The sequence below is a fragment of the Carcharhinus amblyrhynchos genome, chromosome 7 (genome assembly GCF_965287045.1).
Source record: "Carcharhinus amblyrhynchos chromosome 7, sCarAmb.v2.hapA, whole genome shotgun sequence".
NCBI classification, from domain to species: domain Eukaryota; kingdom Metazoa; phylum Chordata; class Chondrichthyes; order Carcharhiniformes; family Carcharhinidae; genus Carcharhinus; species Carcharhinus amblyrhynchos.
Genome location: NC_137330.1, coordinates 103868130 through 103888262, shown reverse-complemented (window position 1 = coordinate 103888262; position 20133 = coordinate 103868130). Strand labels below are relative to the sequence as shown.

The following is a 20133-nucleotide window of genomic DNA, read 5'->3' as shown; positions in this document are numbered from 1 at the left end:
GCAACAATTTTGGTTATAAATGTCTGTTGGAATATAGAGTACGTCAGTTCTCATTTGGGCCACAAGATGGAGCAGCTCACCACTGGAGTGAACCAGCACCGTCAGCTCCAGTGCAGGTTGAGCAATGTGGGGTTTATGGGTTTACATTCTATATTTGCTTTGCATACAATACTTTTCTTGTGTACACTAGTGCATTAGTAGATAAATACATCAGTCTTCCTACATAATTCAACTGAGCAAGCTATTTAAAAAATAGGGACTAATCTGCACCATGCGACTCTCAGGTGTCCATGTATCAACAAAATAGCATTCAGTCTAATATCCATTTGGCCTTCATTTGTCCGACTGAGTGTTATCCACAATAACCACACAACATTCCCAATGGGTGTAGTAAAACTTCCATTGGAGTCAGTGACAGGTACAGTTATCGACAACAATCACCAGGTATTGTTTTACATAAATGAAGGAGAAACAGAAATGACTATGTGACAAAGACACACATTCTTGCTTTACAATATGCAATGACATTGGCTTGTTTCCCTTATGTTGTGTGTAAATGACTATGTACCTTGTAAAGAGCAAAAATGACAGAAAACTTGACAATGCAACAACCAATGGATCACTTTAGTGCTGTAATCTTAACTTTTCACACAGCAAATTGCTGCAGAATGTGTTAGAGGCTGGGAATTGTTCAGTGAGTAACTCACCTTCTGACTCCCCAAAGCCTGTCCACCATCTACAAGGCACAAAGTAGGAGTGTGATGGAATACTTTACATTTAGATGAGTGCAGCTCCAGTAACACTCAAGAAGTTCAACCCCATCTAGGACCACATTATCTACTTGGTTGGAAGCCCATTCACCATGGCCACACTGTGCACCACCCAACTGCAACAACTTGCTAAGCCTCTTTCAACAACCCCATTCCAAGCCTGCCACCTCCACCACTCTGAAGGACGAGGGCAGCAGATGCATGAGAACATCATCACCTCGAGATTCCCCCCCAAGCCACTCGCCATTCTGACTCGGAAATATCTCCTTCAGTGTCAAAACCCTGGAACTCCCTCCCTAACAGCACTGTGGTTCCACCCGCACTACATGGACTGCAGAGGTTCAAAAAGACAGCTCACCAACACTTTCTCAAGGGCAACTAGGGATTATAAATCCCTACAGTGTAGAAGGAGGCCGTTCGACTCATCAAGTCTGCACTGATCACAATCCCATCCATGCCCTATTCCCATAACCCCAATTATTTACCCTGCTAATCCCCCTGACATTAGGGTCAATTTTACCATGGCCAATCAACCTAACCCACACATCTTTGGACTGTGGGAGGAAACCGGAGCACTCAGAAGAAACCCATGTAGACACAGGGAGAATATGCAAACTCCAACACAGGGACCCGAGGCTGGAATTTAACCTGGGGCCCTGGCGCTGTGAGGCAGCAGTGCTAACCACTGTGCCAAGGGGAAACAAATACTGGCCTAGCCAGTGATACTTACAACATGAGGATGCATTTCAAAAAGGAAATGATCGGTGTCTCAGTGCCGAAAGGAATATACCCTGTCCATTGGTATATCCTGTCCACTGGTATATCGTGTCCACTGGTATATCGTGTTCACTGGTATATCCTGTCTACTAGTATATCTTGTTTATTGGTGTAACCTATCCATTGGTATATCCTGTCCACTGATGTATCCTGTTGTATATTTTGTCCATTGGTATATCCTGTCCACTAGTATGTCCTGTTGTATATTTTGTCCATTGGTATGTCCTGTCCATTGGTATATTGTGTCCACTGGTATATCCTGTCCATCAGTATGTCCTGTCCATCGGTATACCCTGTCCACAGGTATATCCTGTTCACTGGTATATCCTGTCCATTGGTATATCCTGTCAATTGGTATATTGTGTCCACTGGTATATCCTGTCCATCAGTATGTCCTGTCCAATAGGTATATCCTGTTCACAGGTATATCCTGTCCATTGGTATATCCTGTCCATTGGTATTTCCTGTCCATTGGTATATCCTGTCCACTGCTATATCCTGTTCATTGGTATATCCTATCCACGTATATCCTGTTCATTGGTATATCCTGTCCACTGGTATATCCTGTTCACTGGTATATCCTGTCCACTGGTATATCCTATCCACTGGTATATCCTGTCCATTGGTATATCCTGTCCACTGGTATATCCTGTCCATTGGTATATCCTGTCCATCAGTATGTCCTGTCCAATAGGTATATCCTGTTCACAGGTATATCCTGTCCATTGGTATATCCTGTCCATTGGTATTTCCTGTCCATTGGTATATCCTGTCCACTGCTATATCCTGTTCATTGGTATATCCTATCCACGTATATCCTGTTCATTGGTATATCCTGTCCACTGGTATATCCTGTTCACTGGTATATCCTGTCCACTGGTATATCCTATCCACTGGTATATCCTGTCCACTGGTATATCCTGTCCATTGGTATATCCTATCCACTGGTGTATTCTATCCACTGGTATATCCTGTCCACTGGTATATCCTGTCCACTGGTATATCCTATCCACTGGTATATCCTGTCCACTGGTATATCCTGTCCACTGGTATATCCTGTCCACTGGTATTTCCTGTCCACTGGTATATCCTGTCCATTGATATATCCTGTCCACTGGTATATCCTATCCACTGGTATATCCTGTTCACTGGTATATCCTGTCCATTGGTATATCCTGTCCATTGGTATATCCTGTTCACTGGTATACCCTGTCCTTTGGTATGTCCTGTCCATTGGTATATCCTGTTCACTGGTATATCCTGTCCTTTGGTATGTCCTGTCCATTGGTATATCCTGTTCACTGGTATATCCTGTCCATTGGTATATCCTGTTCACTGGTATATCCTGTCCATTGGTATATCCTGTTCACTGGTATACCCTGTCCTTTGGTATGTCCTGTCCATTGGTATATCCTGTTCACTGGTATATCCTGTCCATTGGTATATCCTGTTCACTGGTATACCCTGTCCTTTGGTATGTCCTGTCCATTGGTATATCCTGTTCACTGGTATATCCTGTCCATTGGTATTTCCTGTCCACTGGTATATCCTGTCCATTGGTATATCCTGTCCACTGGTATTTCCTGTCCATTGGTATGTCCTGTCCTTTAGTATTCCCTCCGGGTGCTCCAATTTCCTCCCACAGTCCAAAAAATGTGCTGGTTAGGTGCATCAGCCATGATAAATTCTCCTTCGGTGTACCCAAAAAGGGCGGTGGAATGTGGCAACTAGGGGATTTCACAGTAACTTTGTTGCAGTGTTAATGTAAGCCTACCTGTGACAGTAATAAATAAATTTTAGATTCTATCTCAAAAAGTTGCTGCATCACCGTCACAGCCTGAGGACTATGTTATATTAAAGGTGCTATGCAAGCACAAGGTTTCGCTGCAATCCATCAGATAGAGGCACTCACCTGGAAAAACTGCGACTGCAATCTCAAAATCTCATCCATGTTCTGCTGCTGTCGCAGCTTCGTCAAGATCTTTTGCTGCCAAGGATCCTGTTTGGGTTTGATCTGATCGACAAAAACACAACTGTGTGATCCAGATAAGAAGCCGCACAAAACTAAAGCAATGATTCTGATTAATCTGATCCGCAGCAAACAAACACAGATACAGACAACTCTCCCACTCACTCTCTCATTCTGGATGGAAAAGGGAAGTCATTCTGTCTGCGAGGTGAGGGGGATGATGTGGAGGAGCAGAGGGTAGGGGAGAGGAGAAAAAGCACTCACTTCATCCAGTTTTTGAACCAACTATCCATTGAGTGTGCCATTCAGAATCGGGGTGAAGGTGTTTAAAGGGGTTGGGCAGATTCTCCCCTTCCTGAGGTGGAGAAATGTACATACATAGAATCATAGGATCCTTACAGTGAAGAGGGAGACCATTCAGCCCATTGAGTCTGCACTCTCCACAATCCCGCCCAGGGCCTATTCCCATAACCTCTCATATTCACTCTGCTAATCCTCTTGACTCCAAGGTCAATCTAGCCTGGCCAATCAAACCAACCCACATTTCTTTGGACTGTGGGAGGAAACCGGAGCACCCGGAAGAAACCCACACAGCCACAGGGAGAATGTGCAGACTCCACATAGATATTTATTAACCTGAGGCCAGAATTGAACCCTGGTGCTGTGAGGCAGCAGTACTAAGTACTGTGCCGCCTGTGGGGACACTAACGGGGAACAGGCGGCCAACACTGCTGGTCACTGAGGGCCACCCCAGAGGATTGGGTTAAGGAGGGTACCCCCTGAGCAGGGCCAGCCTGATCCCCTGGCACTGCCCAAGGGGAAAATTAGCACTGCTCACTGGGATTGGGCCATGCCAAGGGGGCAGGGCTAGAGGGGGTGGGACCAATGGGGGCAGGGCCTCTGGGAAGCAATCATTGGGTTTGGGGGGTCCTGCAGTCACACTGCATTGGGATTGGTGGCTGAGAGAGGGAGCGGGTGATTGGGGTGGACATCCAGGTGAGGGGGCAGTGGACAAGGTTTGGGACTGCCGGGGGGGACAGTGATCCGGGAGGCCAGCAATCGGGAGGTGGGGCGGTCGGAGGGGCAGTGACAGGGAGTTGCAGTGATGGCCAGCGTTCAAGAGGCCAGCAGTGAGGTGTTACTGCACATGCACCAATCCGCACTCTGACAGATCGGCACATGCGCAGAGGCCCGCTCAGCACTGTGCTGCTGGCCTCTCCAGCAGGAATAGGTCCCACTCCCTGATTTTCAGAGTAAATCCCAGTAGGGCACTCTGCAGTGATCAGAATGTAGGACATTCAATCTGAAAATCACGCTAAAAGAAAGCGAGAGTTACTCCCATTTTCACGTGAATTAGGGACTTTTTTGGGAGAATCCCAGCCAATACCTTAAACTGTCAATTTGATTCCAAGATAAGATGGAGTTTGGAGTCAGGAGGATAGCTAATCAGAATTTCTACCTAGTTACAAGGCCTGTGTGATTCATGTAGTCACGATGGAGGGTGTTGAGAGGGAAAGGTTCCACAGTAAGCCATTGCAGAATTGGCTTTCAGGTTTTCCTAAAACAAAATCACTGAACATCACAGATGGGGTCAACCTACAAAAATCTGAGAGAGAGAAAGCAAAGAGCTTGAGACTGCAAGAATTTAATGTTCACCGTGTAAGATGTGGGCCAGAGCTTGCATTTGGATTGAAGAGATCAAGTTTGTGAGGGTTTAAATGGGGCTGGAAGATTCGCCTAGCTTTGGATAATGGGAGGGATCTCCAGTTCACCACTCATGATGAAAATCAATTTGAGAATTAGAAGTTATCCGACTGGAAAAGGGAAAAGGAGCTAAAAATAGCTTGGGACTGGTTCCTGGAAAATGAAATGTCCACCTGTTAGAGAGAGTAAAGTATGCCCAGTGCAGAGGGATTTTCAGTTGCTATTAAAGCAAATTAAGAAAACTTTCCTGTAGTTTACTGTTATGACTGGTCCTCATGGGAGGCCCCATAATTTGTTAACTTCCCTAACGACTAATTCCCTAATTTTGTTATGCCTCCGGGAGAAGAGGAATTATTTGGTTCCCCTTCTTTATTCATTCCCCTCCCACCCACCCTCAGTTGGTCGCAACAATGTTCATTTAAAAGGAATCCCTTTCCCCGTGGATACGCTCTTCCCAGTCCAAATGTATTTACTCTTCAGAATGAGTCCATTTAACCAGGCTTTCTTGACTTAAAGAAAGATTAAGCTTATTACGTTAAAAGTAAAGAACACCAAGAAAATAATAAATAATGCAGCACACGCATTCACTCCCCGATCAGGTAAGAAGTTAAAGAATCCACATAAAAATGTTTGGCATATTCCCTGACAGTGTGGTAACCCAGTCTAGTCTATGGCCAGACAAGTGCTATTGGAGGAGGCTAAAGTGGCGTTGCAGATAGTAGACCTTCCGGTCTGGTTATCTGAAACCTTTTTTACGGACTCTAGAAGACCCTAAGGAGGTAATAAATAGAGCAGCAAATGTCAAAGGTCTCTGCGAAAATAAATTCCCCCTCACCTCCATTTTAAATGGGAAATCCATTCTTTTTAAACAGAATACCCCCTGCCCCGCCCCCTCATTCCCGGTTCCTCATTTTCTCACCACTGGCTCTCTGTCAATCCACGTCCAAATCTCATGGTCTGAATTTTCCTGACCGCCCCCCCCCAGTGGTTTTCCCAAGGCAAAGGCGGCTCACCATTGGCTGCCAGTGGGATCTTATAGTCCCGCCAAAATCACTGACAATTTGCATGGCTCACCCCTCCCACCACCAGGGAACCCGCGGCAGGAATCAACATCAGCAGGACTGGAAGAAAGATCCTGCCGGTGGGATAGGCCAGAAAATCCCACGCAAGGTGTCTCAATGAGACCATCTCTCGTTTGTCTAAACTTCTATGTTTGAGCCAACTTGGTTAACTTTTTCCCATAAGACAACACTTTCATCACAGAACCCACAGAATTGTTACAGCGCAGAAGGAGGCCATTTTGCCCATTGTGTCTGCAATGACTCTCCAAATGAGCATCATGACTTAGTGCCATTCCCCTGCCTTTTCCCCGTACTCTTGTACATTATTTCTATTCAACTAATCATCTAACGCCCTCTTGAATGCCTCAGTTGAACCTGCCTCCACCACGTTTCCAGGCAGCGCATTCCACACCTGAACCACAGGCTGTGGGAAAAGTTTTTTTTCACATCACATTTGCTTCTTTTGCAGAACATCTTAAATCTGTGCCCTCTCTTTCTTGATCCTTTTATAAGGGGGAACAGTTTCTCCTGATCTATTCTGGCCATCCTCAAGATAACTTTGAACATCTCCATCAAATTACCTCTTGCCTCCAAGGAGAAGAGTCCCAACGTCTTCAATCGATCTTTATAACTGAAGTTTCTCATCCCTGGAACCATTCTTGGGAACCTCCTCTGCACTCTCCCCAGCACACTCACATCCTTCCTATGTTGTGGCTCCCAGAACTGTACACAATATTCAGCTGAGGTCTAACTAGTATCTTGTATATGTTCAATTCTGGAATCAGAGAACTGAACCCTACAGAAACTGTTTCTTGTACCTTTAAGAATGGAATCCAATTTGCTTCTTTCTTCAGTGCCATATTTGGGCCTTTAATTCCCCAGTGTTTGGTTCCAGATTCAAAGGCATCGTAAACTGGAAAGGTCTTCATAGTTTCTTCCTTGCTAAAGATGCTTCTAAATTTCCGAATGACCTGAAGTATTAATGTTGTATCAAATATTTTACAACAACTGTTTGGATGGAGCGTAATGATACAACAAAAAGAACATAACAGAGGCGGTATTAAACATGTAAAGGCCACTAGGCAATGTGTCATAGAATTATGGGACATATCTTTGGTGATTGTTCTTGCTACAAACTCTATTCCTAACTTTGCCCCTTTCCCTGGGTCCTGTCTGACACTGAACCAGACAGTCCACAACCTTGGGGTCCTATTTGATGCAGGTCAGAAATTCTGCTCTCATATTACCACTGATGCAGCCTTCTTCTACCTTTATAGTATTGCCCATCTCCACCCTGTTGATGCTGAAACCCACATCTATGCCATTTTCCCTTTAGACTCAACTATTCCAGTGGTCATCCAGCTGGCATCCCACGTTCAACCTCCATAAACCAGAGGATATCCAAACCTCTGCTACCCATATCTTAACTTGGATAAGATTCCATTCACCAATCACCTTGCTTGTTGATCTACACAGGTTCCTGGTCATGGAATGCCATCCTTATATTTCGTGGACCTTTCCCTCCCTATCTTTATCATCTCCACCAGCTCACCAACCCGCTAAGATATCTGCGTTCCACTGACTCAGGCCTGCGAACCTCTGATGTTATTTTTGACAACCGTTCTTCAGTGGTCTAGGCCCCAAGCTCTGGAACTCCTTTGCTGAACATTCTGGCTTCTGTACCCAACTTCCCTCCTTCAAACCACTCCTTAAAACCTACTGCATTAACCAGGTTCTCCTACTAAAATTGTTTTGTGTGGCTCAGGATCAAACTCTGCTTGTTTTTCATTCCTGTGCAGCAGGAGTGATTAGCCAGTGATCACGCTTTGAAGGAATTCTGTACTTACCCCACAATAAAATGATTCTGTTCTACCTTCTCAGGCCCACCCATTTCCGTTTCTTTACATTAATACATACTCCCATTAACTGCAAATATTCACCTGGATAAAATTATTAAATTACAGCTACTGCCTGTTTGCCCATCCTGCTAAACTGCCCATGTCCTCTGTTTCTGGACATAGAATCCCTGCAGTGAGGGGAAGGCCGTTTGGCCCATTGAGTCTGCACTAGCTCTCTTGACAGAGTACCTTACTCAAGCCCACACCCTTGCCCTTTCCCCATAACCCCACACATTTCCCATGACTAATCCCCCTAACCTACATATCTTAGTGAGAGGCAACATGATTTTGTGAAGGGAAGGTTGTGTCTCACGAACTTGATCAAGTTTTTTGAGGAAGTGATGAAAATGATTGATGAGGGTCGGCCAGTGGATGTTGTCTACATGGACTTCAGTAAGGCCTTTGACAAGATCCCTCATGGCAGACTGGTGCAGAAGGTGAAGTTGCATAGGATCAGAGATGAGCTGGCAAGGTGGATACAAAACTGACTCGATCAAAGAAGACAGAGGATAGCAGTGGAAGGGTATGTTTCTGAATGGAGGCTGTGACTAATGGTGTCCCTCAGGGATCAGTGCTGGGACCTTTGCTGTTTGTAATATATATAAATGATTTGGAGGAAAATGTAACTGGATTGATTAGTAAGTTTGCAGATGACACAAAGATTGGTGGATTTGCAGATAGCAATGAGGACCATCAGAGGATACAGCAGGATATAGATTAGTTGGAGAATTGGGCGGAGAGATGGCAGATGGAGTTTAATCCAGACAAATGTGAGGTAATGCATTTTGGAAGGTCTGATATGGATAGGAAATATACAGTAAGTGGCAGAACCCTTAAAAATATTGATAGGCAAAGGGATCTGGGTGTACAGATACACAGGTCTCTGAAAGTGACAGTGCAGGTGGAGAAGGTAGTCAAGGAGGCATACGGCATGCTTGCCTTCATTGGCCGGGGTATTGAGTTTAAAAATTGGCAGTCATGTTGCAGCTTTATAGAACACTAGTTAGGCCGCACTTAAAATATAGTGTTCAATTCTGGTCACCACATTACCAGAAGGATGTGGAGGCTTTGGAAAGGATACAGAAAAGATTTACCAGGATGTTGCCTGGTATGGAGGGCATTAGCTATGAGGAGAGGTTGGAGAAACTTGGTTTGTTCTCACTGGAACAACAGAGGTTGAGGGGCAAGCTGATAGAAGTTTACAAGATTATGAGAGGCATGGACAGAGTGGATAGTCAGAAGCTTTTTCCAAGGGCGGAAGAGTCAATTACTAGGGAGCACAGGTTTAAGGTACGAGGGGCACAGGTTTAAAGGAGGTATACGAGGCAGATTTTTTACACAGAGAATAGTGGGTGCCTGGAACTCGTTGCCAGGGGAGGTAGTGGAAGTGGATACGGTAGCGACTTTTAAGGGGCATCTTGACAAATACATAAATAGGATGCGAACAAAGGGTTATGGTTCCCAAAAGGGTAGGGGTTTTAGGGCAGTATGGTCAATGCAGGCTTGGAGGGCCAAAGGGCCTGTTTCTGTGCTATAATTTTTTTTGTTCTTTGTTCTTAGAACACCAAGGGGCAACTTAGTATGGACAATCCAGCTAACCCACACATCTTTGGAATGTGGGAGGAAACCCACGCAGACACAGGGAGAACGTGCAAACTCCACGCAGACAGTCACCCAAGGTCAGTATTGAATCTGGGTCCCTGGCACTGTGAGGCAGCAGTGCTAACCACTGTGCCACCGTTCCACTGTAGTCCACCTCATTCTTTCCCAAACTCCTGGAATGGAAAGAGGCAGAATGACTAACATAATAAAAGAGAGGAGAGTTTTTAGGAACTTGAGTATACAAGGATGCAGTTACCAGTGTGAATAGCTCCATCTCATTCGCAGTGTTTCCAATATCATCCACATCATATTCAATACCAAAGTGAGAAAGGAGGAACTGAAGCAGAGGTTTAAACTCCTCAATGTTCAGTTTGTGTACAGGTAGACAAAGGTTAACTTCAAAATCAAACACATCTGCAACAAAACAGAAGTCATTGCACCAGCTGATAATATTTCAGTTTTTCATATCATGTAGCACAAGTGGTCAAAGGTCTTTAAGATCTGTCACGGTAGTGCATGAGCACTGATAGAATCAGCAGAAATGTATGGGGAGGCGATGGCCAAGTGGTATTAACGCTGGAGTATTAACCCAGAAATTCAGCTAATGTTCCGGGGACCTGGGTTCGAATCCACCATGGAAGATGCTGGAATTTGAATTCAATAAAAAATATCTGGGATTAAGTACCTACTGATGGCCATTGCTGCTTGTCAGAAAAATCCATCTGGTTTACTGATGTCGTTTAAGGAAAGAAATCTGCCATCCTAACCTGGTCTGGCCTACATGTGATTCCGGAGCCACAGCAATGTGGCTGACTGTCAACTGCCCTCAGGGAACTAGGGATGGGCAATAAATGCTGGCCATGTCCCATGAATGAAGAAAAAAACACAGCACAGAACTTGGCCAAGTGGCCCTGTATTAGTTCTTTGAGAAAGCAGTTATGCTTAGTCCCTTAACGCCCCCACTGTTTGCCTGCAACTATTGATGGAATCAGCTTCCACCAACTTTTCAGGCACAGTATTCCCAATCCTGACATCTCTGTGAGTGAAAATCGATCTGTTGACAGACACTGGTTCCGGAGTAGCCTTTCTCAATCTCTGCTTGACTAAGATCCCTGAATACTTCCCAGCAATTGGGTCAGAGGTCTGTCATCCATGGACAACAATGGTGAGCCTTGTGAAAGCAGTGGAAATAGCTGTAAGTATCTCACAGCAGAAGATCTTTCATTAGGACATTCCACTGCAACAGGGCAGATTCACAACACATGTTTCAATTCTGCTTCACCCTTACCTTCAAAGCCCAGGACACTGGAGTATTTGTTGAAGATCGAGATGGTGTGGGTTCCAGCTGATGACAGGAGAGCGGAGGTTTTACCTGATAGGAATCCTGGAAATGATCAGGGAATGCTGCGCATTACAACTATCAAAGAATGGTACACTACACATTACAACAACCAAATGATAGTAAACCATGTATTAACATTAAAAAATAACAGTAAATTCTTCATTTGCAACCAACAGATTAAAATAAAGTTTAAGATTTAAGTTTATTTATTAGTGTCACAAGTTGTCATCTTCAGACGCTCCGATGAAAACAATCCAGGTTTGTTCAACCTGTCTTTGCGGCACGGTAGCACAGTGGTTAGCACTGCTGCTTCATAGCACTAGGGACTGGGGTTCGATTCCCAGTTTTGGTCACTGTGTGTGTGGAGTTTGCACATTCTCCCCATGTCTGCGTGGGTTTCCTCCAGGTACTCTCACATTCTGAAAGACGTGCTGGTTAGGTCCATTGACCCGAACAGGTGCTGGAGTGTGGCAACTACGGGAAATTTCACAGTAACTTCACTGCAGTGTTAATGTAAGCCTTACTTGTGATTAATAAATAAACTTTACTTCATAGTCCATATCCTCCAAACCTAGCAACATCCTGGTAAATATGCAAAATCACTTTCCCTGTTCTTATTTCTAAAACAAAGCACTTCACATCTATCTACACCTATCATCTATCTGCCTTGCCACTAGTGTACCTTTGTTCCCTTGCCTTTATGAAAAACCCTTGCCACAATTTGCTGTGGCACCCCTTCCCATCCCATCTCCTCAACCAACAACTTCCCAGCCTCAAGTTTGGCATAATTAGTACATTTCAATATTAATCCCTAAATCTAGGACCATGGTGTAATAAGAGTGACCTCAATACAGACCCTCACAGATTGCTGCTCACCACATCTTTCATACAATCATAGAATTCCTACAGTGCAGAAGGAGGCCATTTGATCCATCGGGCCTACGCTGCCTCTACCAGAGAGAATCCTACCCAGGCCCTATCCCCGTAACCCAATGTAGTTTTCCTGCGAATCCACCAAACCATTTAGCATGACCATTCAACCTCACCAGCACGTCTTTCAGACTGTGGGAGGAAACCGGAGGACCCAGAGAAAACTATTTATGATTTACATTGATCACTTGGAGTTGGTGTGTAGTGTAGTGTGTCAAAATTCGCAGATGCCACTAAAATGGGTGGCACAGCAAAGTGTGCAGAGGATGCTGAAAGTCTACAAAGGAATATAGATAGTCTAAGTGAGTAGGCAAGGGCCTGGCAGATGCAGTACAATCTTGGTAAATGTAAGGTCATCCATTTTAGTAGAAATAACACAAAATGGTTTAAATGGTAAAAAATTGCAGCATGCTGCTGTGCAGAGGGATCTGGGTGTCCTTGTGCAAGAACCACAAGGAGATGAGAATATAGGGGGCATGGTTAATAAGTTTGCAGATGACACCAAGATTGGTAGTATAGTGGACAGTAAAGAAAGTTATCTCCAATTGCAATGAGATCTTGAACAATTGGGCCAGTGGGCTGATGAATAGTAGATGGAGTTTAATTTAGACAAATGCGAGGTGATGCATTTTGGTAGATGGAACCAGGGCAGGACTTACTCAGTTAATGGTACGGCATTGAGGAGAGTTACAGAACAAAGAGATCTAGGGGTACATGTTCATAGCTCCTTGAAAGTGGAATCAGTGGTGGACAGAGTGGTTTCAGCTTGGTTTCATCAGTCGGAATGGGGTGTCTTGTTGGACTTGTACAAGACATTGGTAAGGCCACACTTGGAATTGTGTGCAATTCAGGTCACCCTATTAAAGAAAGGATATTATTAAACTAGAAAGAGTGCAGAAAAGATTTACTAGGATGCTACTGGGACTTGATGGATTGAGTTATAAGGAGAGGCTGAATAGACTGGGTCTTTTTTCCCTGGAGCGTAAGAGACTGAGGGGTCACTTTATAGAGGTCTACAAAATAATGAGGAGCATAGGCAAGGTAGATAGTCAATATCTTTTCCCAAAGGTAGGGGAGTCTAAAACTAGAGGGCTTAAGTTTAAGATGAGAGGGAGAGATACAAAAGTGTCCAGAGGGGCAATTTTTTCACATAGAGGGTGGTGAGTATCTGGAACAAGCTGCCAGAGGTAGTAGTAGAGGCAGGTACAATTATATCTTTTAAGAAACATTTAGACAGTTATATGGGTACGATGGATATAGAGGGATATGGGCCAAACGCGGGCAATTGGGATTAGATTTAGAGTTTTAAACAAAGAAGGGCGGCACGGACAAGTTGGACTGAAGGGCCTGTTTCCATGCTGTAAACCTGTATGACTCTATGAGTTGGTTTGTAGCAGGTAATTAAGAAGGCAAATGGAATTTTATCCTTCATTGCTAAAGGGATGGAGTTTAAAAACAGCGAGGTTATGTTGCAGCTGTATAAGGTGCTGGTGAGGCCACACCTGGAGTACCGTGTACAGTTTTGGTCTCCTTACTTGAGAAAGGATATACTGGCACTGGAGGGAGTGCAGAGGAGATTCACTAGGTTGATTCCAGAGTTGAGAGAGTTGGGTTATGAGGAGAGACTGAGTAGACTGGGACTATACTTATTGGAATTCAGAAGAATGAGTTGCGATCTTATAGAAACATATAAGATTATGTAGGGAATAGACAAGATAGAAGCAGGGAAGTTGTTTCCACTGGCGGGTGAAACTAGAACCAGGGGGCATAGCCTTAAAACAAGGGGAAGCAGATTTAGGACTGTGTTGAGGAGGAACTTCTTCACACAAAGGGTTGTGAATCTATGGAATTCCCTGCCCAGTGAAGCAGTTGAGGCTACCTCATTGAGTGTTTTTAAGGCAGGGATAGATAAATTTTTGAACAATAAAGGAATTAAGGGTTATGGTGAGCGGGCGGGTAAGTGGAGCTGAGTCCACAAAAAGATCAGCCATGATCTTACTGAATGGCAGAGCAAGCTCGACAGGCCAGATGGCCTACTCCTGCTCCTAGTTCTTATGTTCTTATTAAACCAATGCAGAGATGGGGAGAATGTGCAAATTCCACACAGTCACACAAGGCTGGAATTGAACCCAGGTCATTGGTGCTATGAGACAGCAATGCTAACTACTGTGCCACCGTGCTGCCCACTTTCTAGTGGGAGGTAAGAAGTGCTGATGTCCCAACTGAATTGAAACTACAGCCAATTTTTCTCTTAAAGTTGCGACTCCTATATATAATTTCACAGTGGGTTTCATTGAATAATGGCTGCTTGAACATGACTGTTGCAACCCTTTTGCATTGTTTGTGAAGCCTTCTTTGTGACATTGGATTCCTTACCAGCAGATCCAGAAAGACTGGAGAAAGCTGTGCTGGGACGTGTAGGAGCGTATAAAGAGGACAGCAACGTGATGGTGCTGCCTTTGTCTTCATCATCCGTGAAGGTATCAGAAAGCTTCTCGGGCGTCACCTCAATATTATGAGACATGGGCACATACTGTAACACCTGCAACGTAACAAGAATCACAGAAGTTGAGCCATCTGTTCACTTAGCACGTACGTCTCATCATTCCTGAAAAAAATTCCTTACAGGTGGAATCACGTTCACATTTTCACACTCCCCTCACTCACTCACGCTCCAAAATCCACAGACTGGGTTCTCCTGCACATTTCTGGACCCAGACATTGGAAGTAAATGAGGGTTCTGGGACTGCACATGCCAGGAACAAGGCTGGTAGAGTGCCATGGTCCTGGAGATAGCTTGTTAATCAGACAGCAGGCAGGACTAGAGTCACTGCAACACCACCGTGAGATGCGGGCATCACTGAGGCAAATGAAAACTGTTGGTAACTGACCTGGAAGCTTCTCTGCATTGGGACACAGCCTAGTACAAGGCCATTAAATTACAAACTGCAATATTGAGTTGGACCAGCCATGGTGTCTACACTGCTTACAAAGAAATGCAGAACAGGGAGATGCTTTGTCATTCAGTGGATCTTGGAAAGCTATGTTGCCATGGAAATGTGTGGAGTTGAATAAAGTTCTCTGGTTTTGATTTATCTGAGATTTTGGCAGCAGGGGGATAGGCCGTGCTGAAAGGGGGTTGCTGTTTGCAAATTCCAGGCAGTTAGGACTCAGAAAAGTCCTGGGGAGCTGAGTAAGATGGCAGAACATCAGGTATAGTTAGAGCTCAGAGAAACCCAGAGAGACTTGTATGGGTTGTTGTAGCTCAAGACTCGAGTGCAGAGAAACCCAAGTTCAGTATCAGCTCAGCCAGAGATTAGCAAAGCAAGTGTGCTAGTATTCTGAGCTGGGAGTGTAGCTTTGTGAATTCCATGGAATGCAGTCTCAGGGGAAGAGATTTAATCTTTAGAACGTGAGCATCATGAGGCTGTCTGAACCTGTCTGAGGCATTTCAGAGGCTAGATCTTCAAAGGCAAAGAGTTGAAATGCCCCCTGACGGACATGGGGGAGAGGGCAATTCTCCCATCTCACTGTGCTGTTTTTGTAAGGCAGTGGGCTAGGGGACTCGAGCGGAGGCCGTTTGATGGGTTTCGAGTGCCAGATATCCTGCACCATCGGCTCCATGCCAGGAATCAGCGCAGAGCTGAATAAATTATGGAAATTATCATTTCCATATAATTTAAATCCCATTAGCAGGCCCAGGACTGAAGTCCCAGGGAACTGGCGGCCCACCCCACTGGACTGAAGAAGGCAATCAAGACCCCCATAAGAGGGTCAGGCACGGGGGACATACCCCCTGGGCATTGCCACCTTGGCAGTGCTTGTCTGGGCCCCTGGCATTGCCCAAGGGGCATAGTACCAATACCCAGGTGGTACGTTGGCACCGGGCAGGCCCTCTGTAGGGCAAAGAGTGCAGGTGGAGGGTCCCACAGACACTTTGAATTTGGGCTGAGTGACAGAGGGAGGGCCTGGGGAGGGGGAGCATTGGGAGGGGACATTGAAGTGGGCTGGGGACAGTGGTGGGGGATCGAACCTGGCCCAGGCATGTTTGGGGGGGACCAGCGATCAGGCTGTGGGGGGGGTGAGGGCCAGCAATGTGGGGTTGCTGTGCTGGCCAGTGATCAAGGTGGCCTGCGATCAGGAGGTTGGCAGTGTGGGGCTATTGCACATGCGCCGATCTCAGCGTTAACAGATCGGCGCATGTGCAGTGGCTCACTCGGAGCTAAGCCAGTGAGATTAGGTCCTGCCCACTGATTTTTGGACTGATTCACGTTGGGACACTCTGCAGTACATTGAGCGTGGGAGATTCATTTTGCAACTCCCGTTGAAAAATCCATCACGATTTACTCAGTTTTTGCATGAATTTGATGCTTAGAATTTTTTTGGGAGAATCGCCCCCATGATTTTAATGAAATATTGTGACTCATCATGATCACTGATATCTGGGTGGGTGGCTGAGAAATCCATGGGATCAGTCTTGGCTGCATCTCTCATTCAATGTGGGTGTGGTGAGGTCGAGTACAGTTTGCTGGTTAATTCATATGTACCTCATGTAAATTCCAAATGTTATTGTATTGTAGATTGTTTTACAGTTTTGATTTTGTACAGTGAAGTTTGTTTTTTTTTTGTTTAAAACCATGGAATCTTGTAGCTTTATCACCCTAGTGGGTAACTGAGATTTCAAACTCTGCCTACTTTAACAAAAAGTTATTGGCCCCTAATCGGATCTTAACATGGGTTGTGTCAGTATAAGCTCTCTACAAGAGAAATTTCCTAGTACAACACTGCTGTCTTTTCCCTGAAACCCTGTAAATGCTCCTTCTTCAAATAATGATCCAATTCTCTTTTGAAAACTATGATTGGATGCAAAACTTTAGTTGAGGCTGACCCAGTGTTCTATACAGGTTTAACATAGCTTCCTTGCTATTGTACTCTATCCTGCTATTTATAAAGTCCAGGGTCACCTAAGCATCTTTCAGCATTCTCTCAAACTGCCCTGCCATCATATGTCCCTAAGCTCCCCTGCACCTACATCTTTAGAATTGCACCCTTTGTTATATTTCTTCCCCCCTCCAGTCTTCCAGCAAAATTACCCTCTATTACCTTCTCCCCCAAATGTTTGTCTGACTTTGCCACTCAGGCAACTATTTTATACATATACTCTATAATGTTCAAGACATTACACTCATTTCAAGAATGTTCTGGGCAGATTCTGGAACAGTATTCAGATGCATATCTGAGGAGTTTGTTTCAGGACTTTGGACGGAACCTCATGAGAATTTGGCAGTGACAGTTCTGGAAAGAAACCTGGTGTGGAACTCCCCAGCTCCACTGGCCAGTTTTCTCTCCAGATCCTGTCCCTTTAACTGCCCATAAAAAGTGGGTTCCAGGTTGGCACTGCCAACGTGTGCTGGGGGCAGTGCTAGGGTACTGTCTGACCATGACCCTCTCCCCTAGGGGGTTGTAGTGACAATTGCGCCCTTGGGGGGTGGAGGAGATCCACATGACAAGTTCAGCTCTGGGTGAGCCTGTTGTAAGCCTTACTGCCGTTTACTCATTTATTTTATTTGTTAGTCACAAGTAAGGTTTGCATTAACACTGCAGTGAAGTTACTGTGAAAATCCCACACTCTGGCACCTGTTTGGGTCAATGCACCTAACCACCACGTCTTTCAGACTGTGTGGAGAAATCGGAGCACCTGAAGGAAACCCACGCAGACACAGGGAGAACGTGCAAACTCCACACATAGTCAGTGACCCATGCTGGAAATCGAATCCAGGTCCCTGGCGCTGTGAAGCAGCGGTGCTAACCATTGTGCTATTGTGCCACCCATGATGTCACATCAACGAGGTACGAAAATCTTGTGAGGGGTAGAATATAGCGAGGGTCGTAGATTCAAATTTATTTTAATGTATTCAAATTGGGTTCTTGCCGATTATGCTGCCGGTGGCAAAAATCAGAGAACATGATCTCACCGGCGAGATTTGCAATTTTCGGGTTTTGTCAGATCTTGACCTACCCCCTGCCCCCCCTGGCAATTCTGTGGACGGAGAGTGTGGACTCAAGATTCTACCCTTTGTCTTTACACCAAATAAATATAAAAGAATATAAACCTATATTCTTACATTTTTATTGTTAATTGAGATTATTTTAGTATAAAATCCCTAAATATGAATAGTTACAATGAATCATCAAACTGCTACATAAGAATAAATGGAACAGCTACACTTTTTCAAAGTACACCTCAGTAGAGTACATGTGCAACAGGATTACAGATAAGCAGAACCATTATCAGGTCCTCAATTCTTTTCTTACCCTCAAGTACTCGTGGATGGTGTTCAGGGAGTGTAGATGGCACACCAACCACTGAAGGTAGATAATCACATCTTCCTGGGTCACGTATTTACTGGCACTCCCTGTTTCTGTTAAAAGACATTCCCTGGCTGCTGAAAGCCTCTGAGCTCTCTGAAGAGCGTCATCGTACTCCTTCGTAATACGGGCAATCTGTTTCTGCAATGTGGGGAAAAGGAGAGGTTAAATGACTGCAGCAACTGGGGTGAAGGAAGCTCATTTCAAACCACCACAAACACAAGCTCGAAGGTCAACACAAAGTCCACGAGATTTTAGCACAAGCTTCTGACTTGGACTACCATCAGGAAAATGAGAACTGTTGTATCTCAATACTTATACCAATCTAAAGACTCTGTACAGAATACCAGTGGTGAAGTTCTGTTCACTGTTTCCCCTGCCTGTGGATCCCTTTCCTTGATGCCAATGTTGTCCAGAATTCTGTCTTTTGGAAGACATTTACGCCTGCCATTAACCATTAATGCAACACTGATAAACTTGTGTTTGGAATCGCAGAGCACCACATAATAATAGTGGAAATCTCAAGGTTCAGTCCAGATTTGTGAAGGATTTAGATTTCCTGAGAATCTTGACAGATGGTGTGGTGGTCTTCCAATCTAAACCCAGGCCATGTCACATTCACATGTATTTGGTGCTTTGGTCAAGCTCGAGCACTTAAAGATTTGTCTAGTTCCGGCTGGCAAGAAAGAAAGGAAACTTAGAAAAAAGTTGCTGTATTTAACAGCAACAGACTAATCCCTATTGAAAGGGACAGGAGTTTATGAGGAAAGATAAGAGAAGGTTGTTTCTTTCATTCAGGAAAGAAGGTATCTTAGAGATAATACAATAGTCAATGACATGGAAAAGATTAATCCAGAATAGAATTTTAAACAGTGGGAGTAAAACATACTGACATCAGTTTAAACTAGTGAAAGGTAACTTTAAGACTGCTGTCAATAGATTATTTTTCAAAGAGAGATTAACACTTGGAATTTGCTTTTTGGCAGGGTGGTGGGAGCAAAACCTCTAGACTTACTTAAGAAGTAACATTTTTATTCATTCATGGGGTATGAGCATCACTGGCTGGGCCAGCATTTATTGCCCATCTTTTGAATTGAATAGGCTATTTCAGAGGGCATTTAAGAGTCAAGCACATTACTGTGAATCTGGATTCACATGTAGTCAAAACCAGGCTAGGCTGGCATATTTCCCACCCCTCCAACAATGGTTTCCTGTTCACCGTTAGACTGTTAATTCCAGATTTTTACTGAATTCAATTTCACAATCTGCTGTGGTGGTCATCAAACCCTGGTCCCCAGAGTATTACCCTGGGTCTCTGGATTACTGGTAATGAGGGCAGCAGAGAGATGTTCTAGTTGCTTAAATTAAGGTGTTTCATAAGAAATAAGAACATAAGAAATAGGAGCAGGAGTAGGCCATCTAGCCCTTCGAGCCTGCCCCGCCATTCAATAAGATCATGGCTGATCTGTCGTGGCTCAGTTCCACTTTCCCGCCCTCTCCCCATAACCCTTAATCCCTTCTCTTATCAAAAACCCATCAACCCGCTTCTTAAAAATATTTAGCGAGGCAGCCTCCACCACTTCAACGGGCAGAGAATTCCAGAGATTCACCACCCTTTGAGTGAAGAAGTTCCTCCTCAACTCCGTTCTAAACCGCCTCCCCTTTATCTTGAGGCTGTGCCCCCTAGTCCTACTGTCTTTTTTGAGCGGGA

The 20133-nt window shown here is 44.7% G+C and overlaps 1 protein-coding gene across 1 annotated transcript in view; it reads right to left on the bottom strand.

The window, feature by feature from the left end:
• The window catches only part of ccdc162 (coiled-coil domain containing 162), a 179119-nt gene that overhangs the window by 143599 nt on the left and 15387 nt on the right, over positions 1–20133 (bottom strand). Inside the window, exons 5-10 of the mRNA XM_080193446.1 lie at positions 18369–18563; positions 14430–14595; positions 11070–11165; positions 10038–10195; positions 7100–7252; positions 3460–3561 (exon numbers count right to left, since the gene is read on the bottom strand). Coding sequence (XP_080049572.1) covers positions 3460–3561; positions 7100–7252; positions 10038–10195; positions 11070–11165; positions 14430–14595; positions 18369–18563 — 870 coding nt within the window. The remainder of the gene's footprint in view (positions 1–3459; positions 3562–7099; positions 7253–10037; positions 10196–11069; positions 11166–14429; positions 14596–18368; positions 18564–20133) is intronic.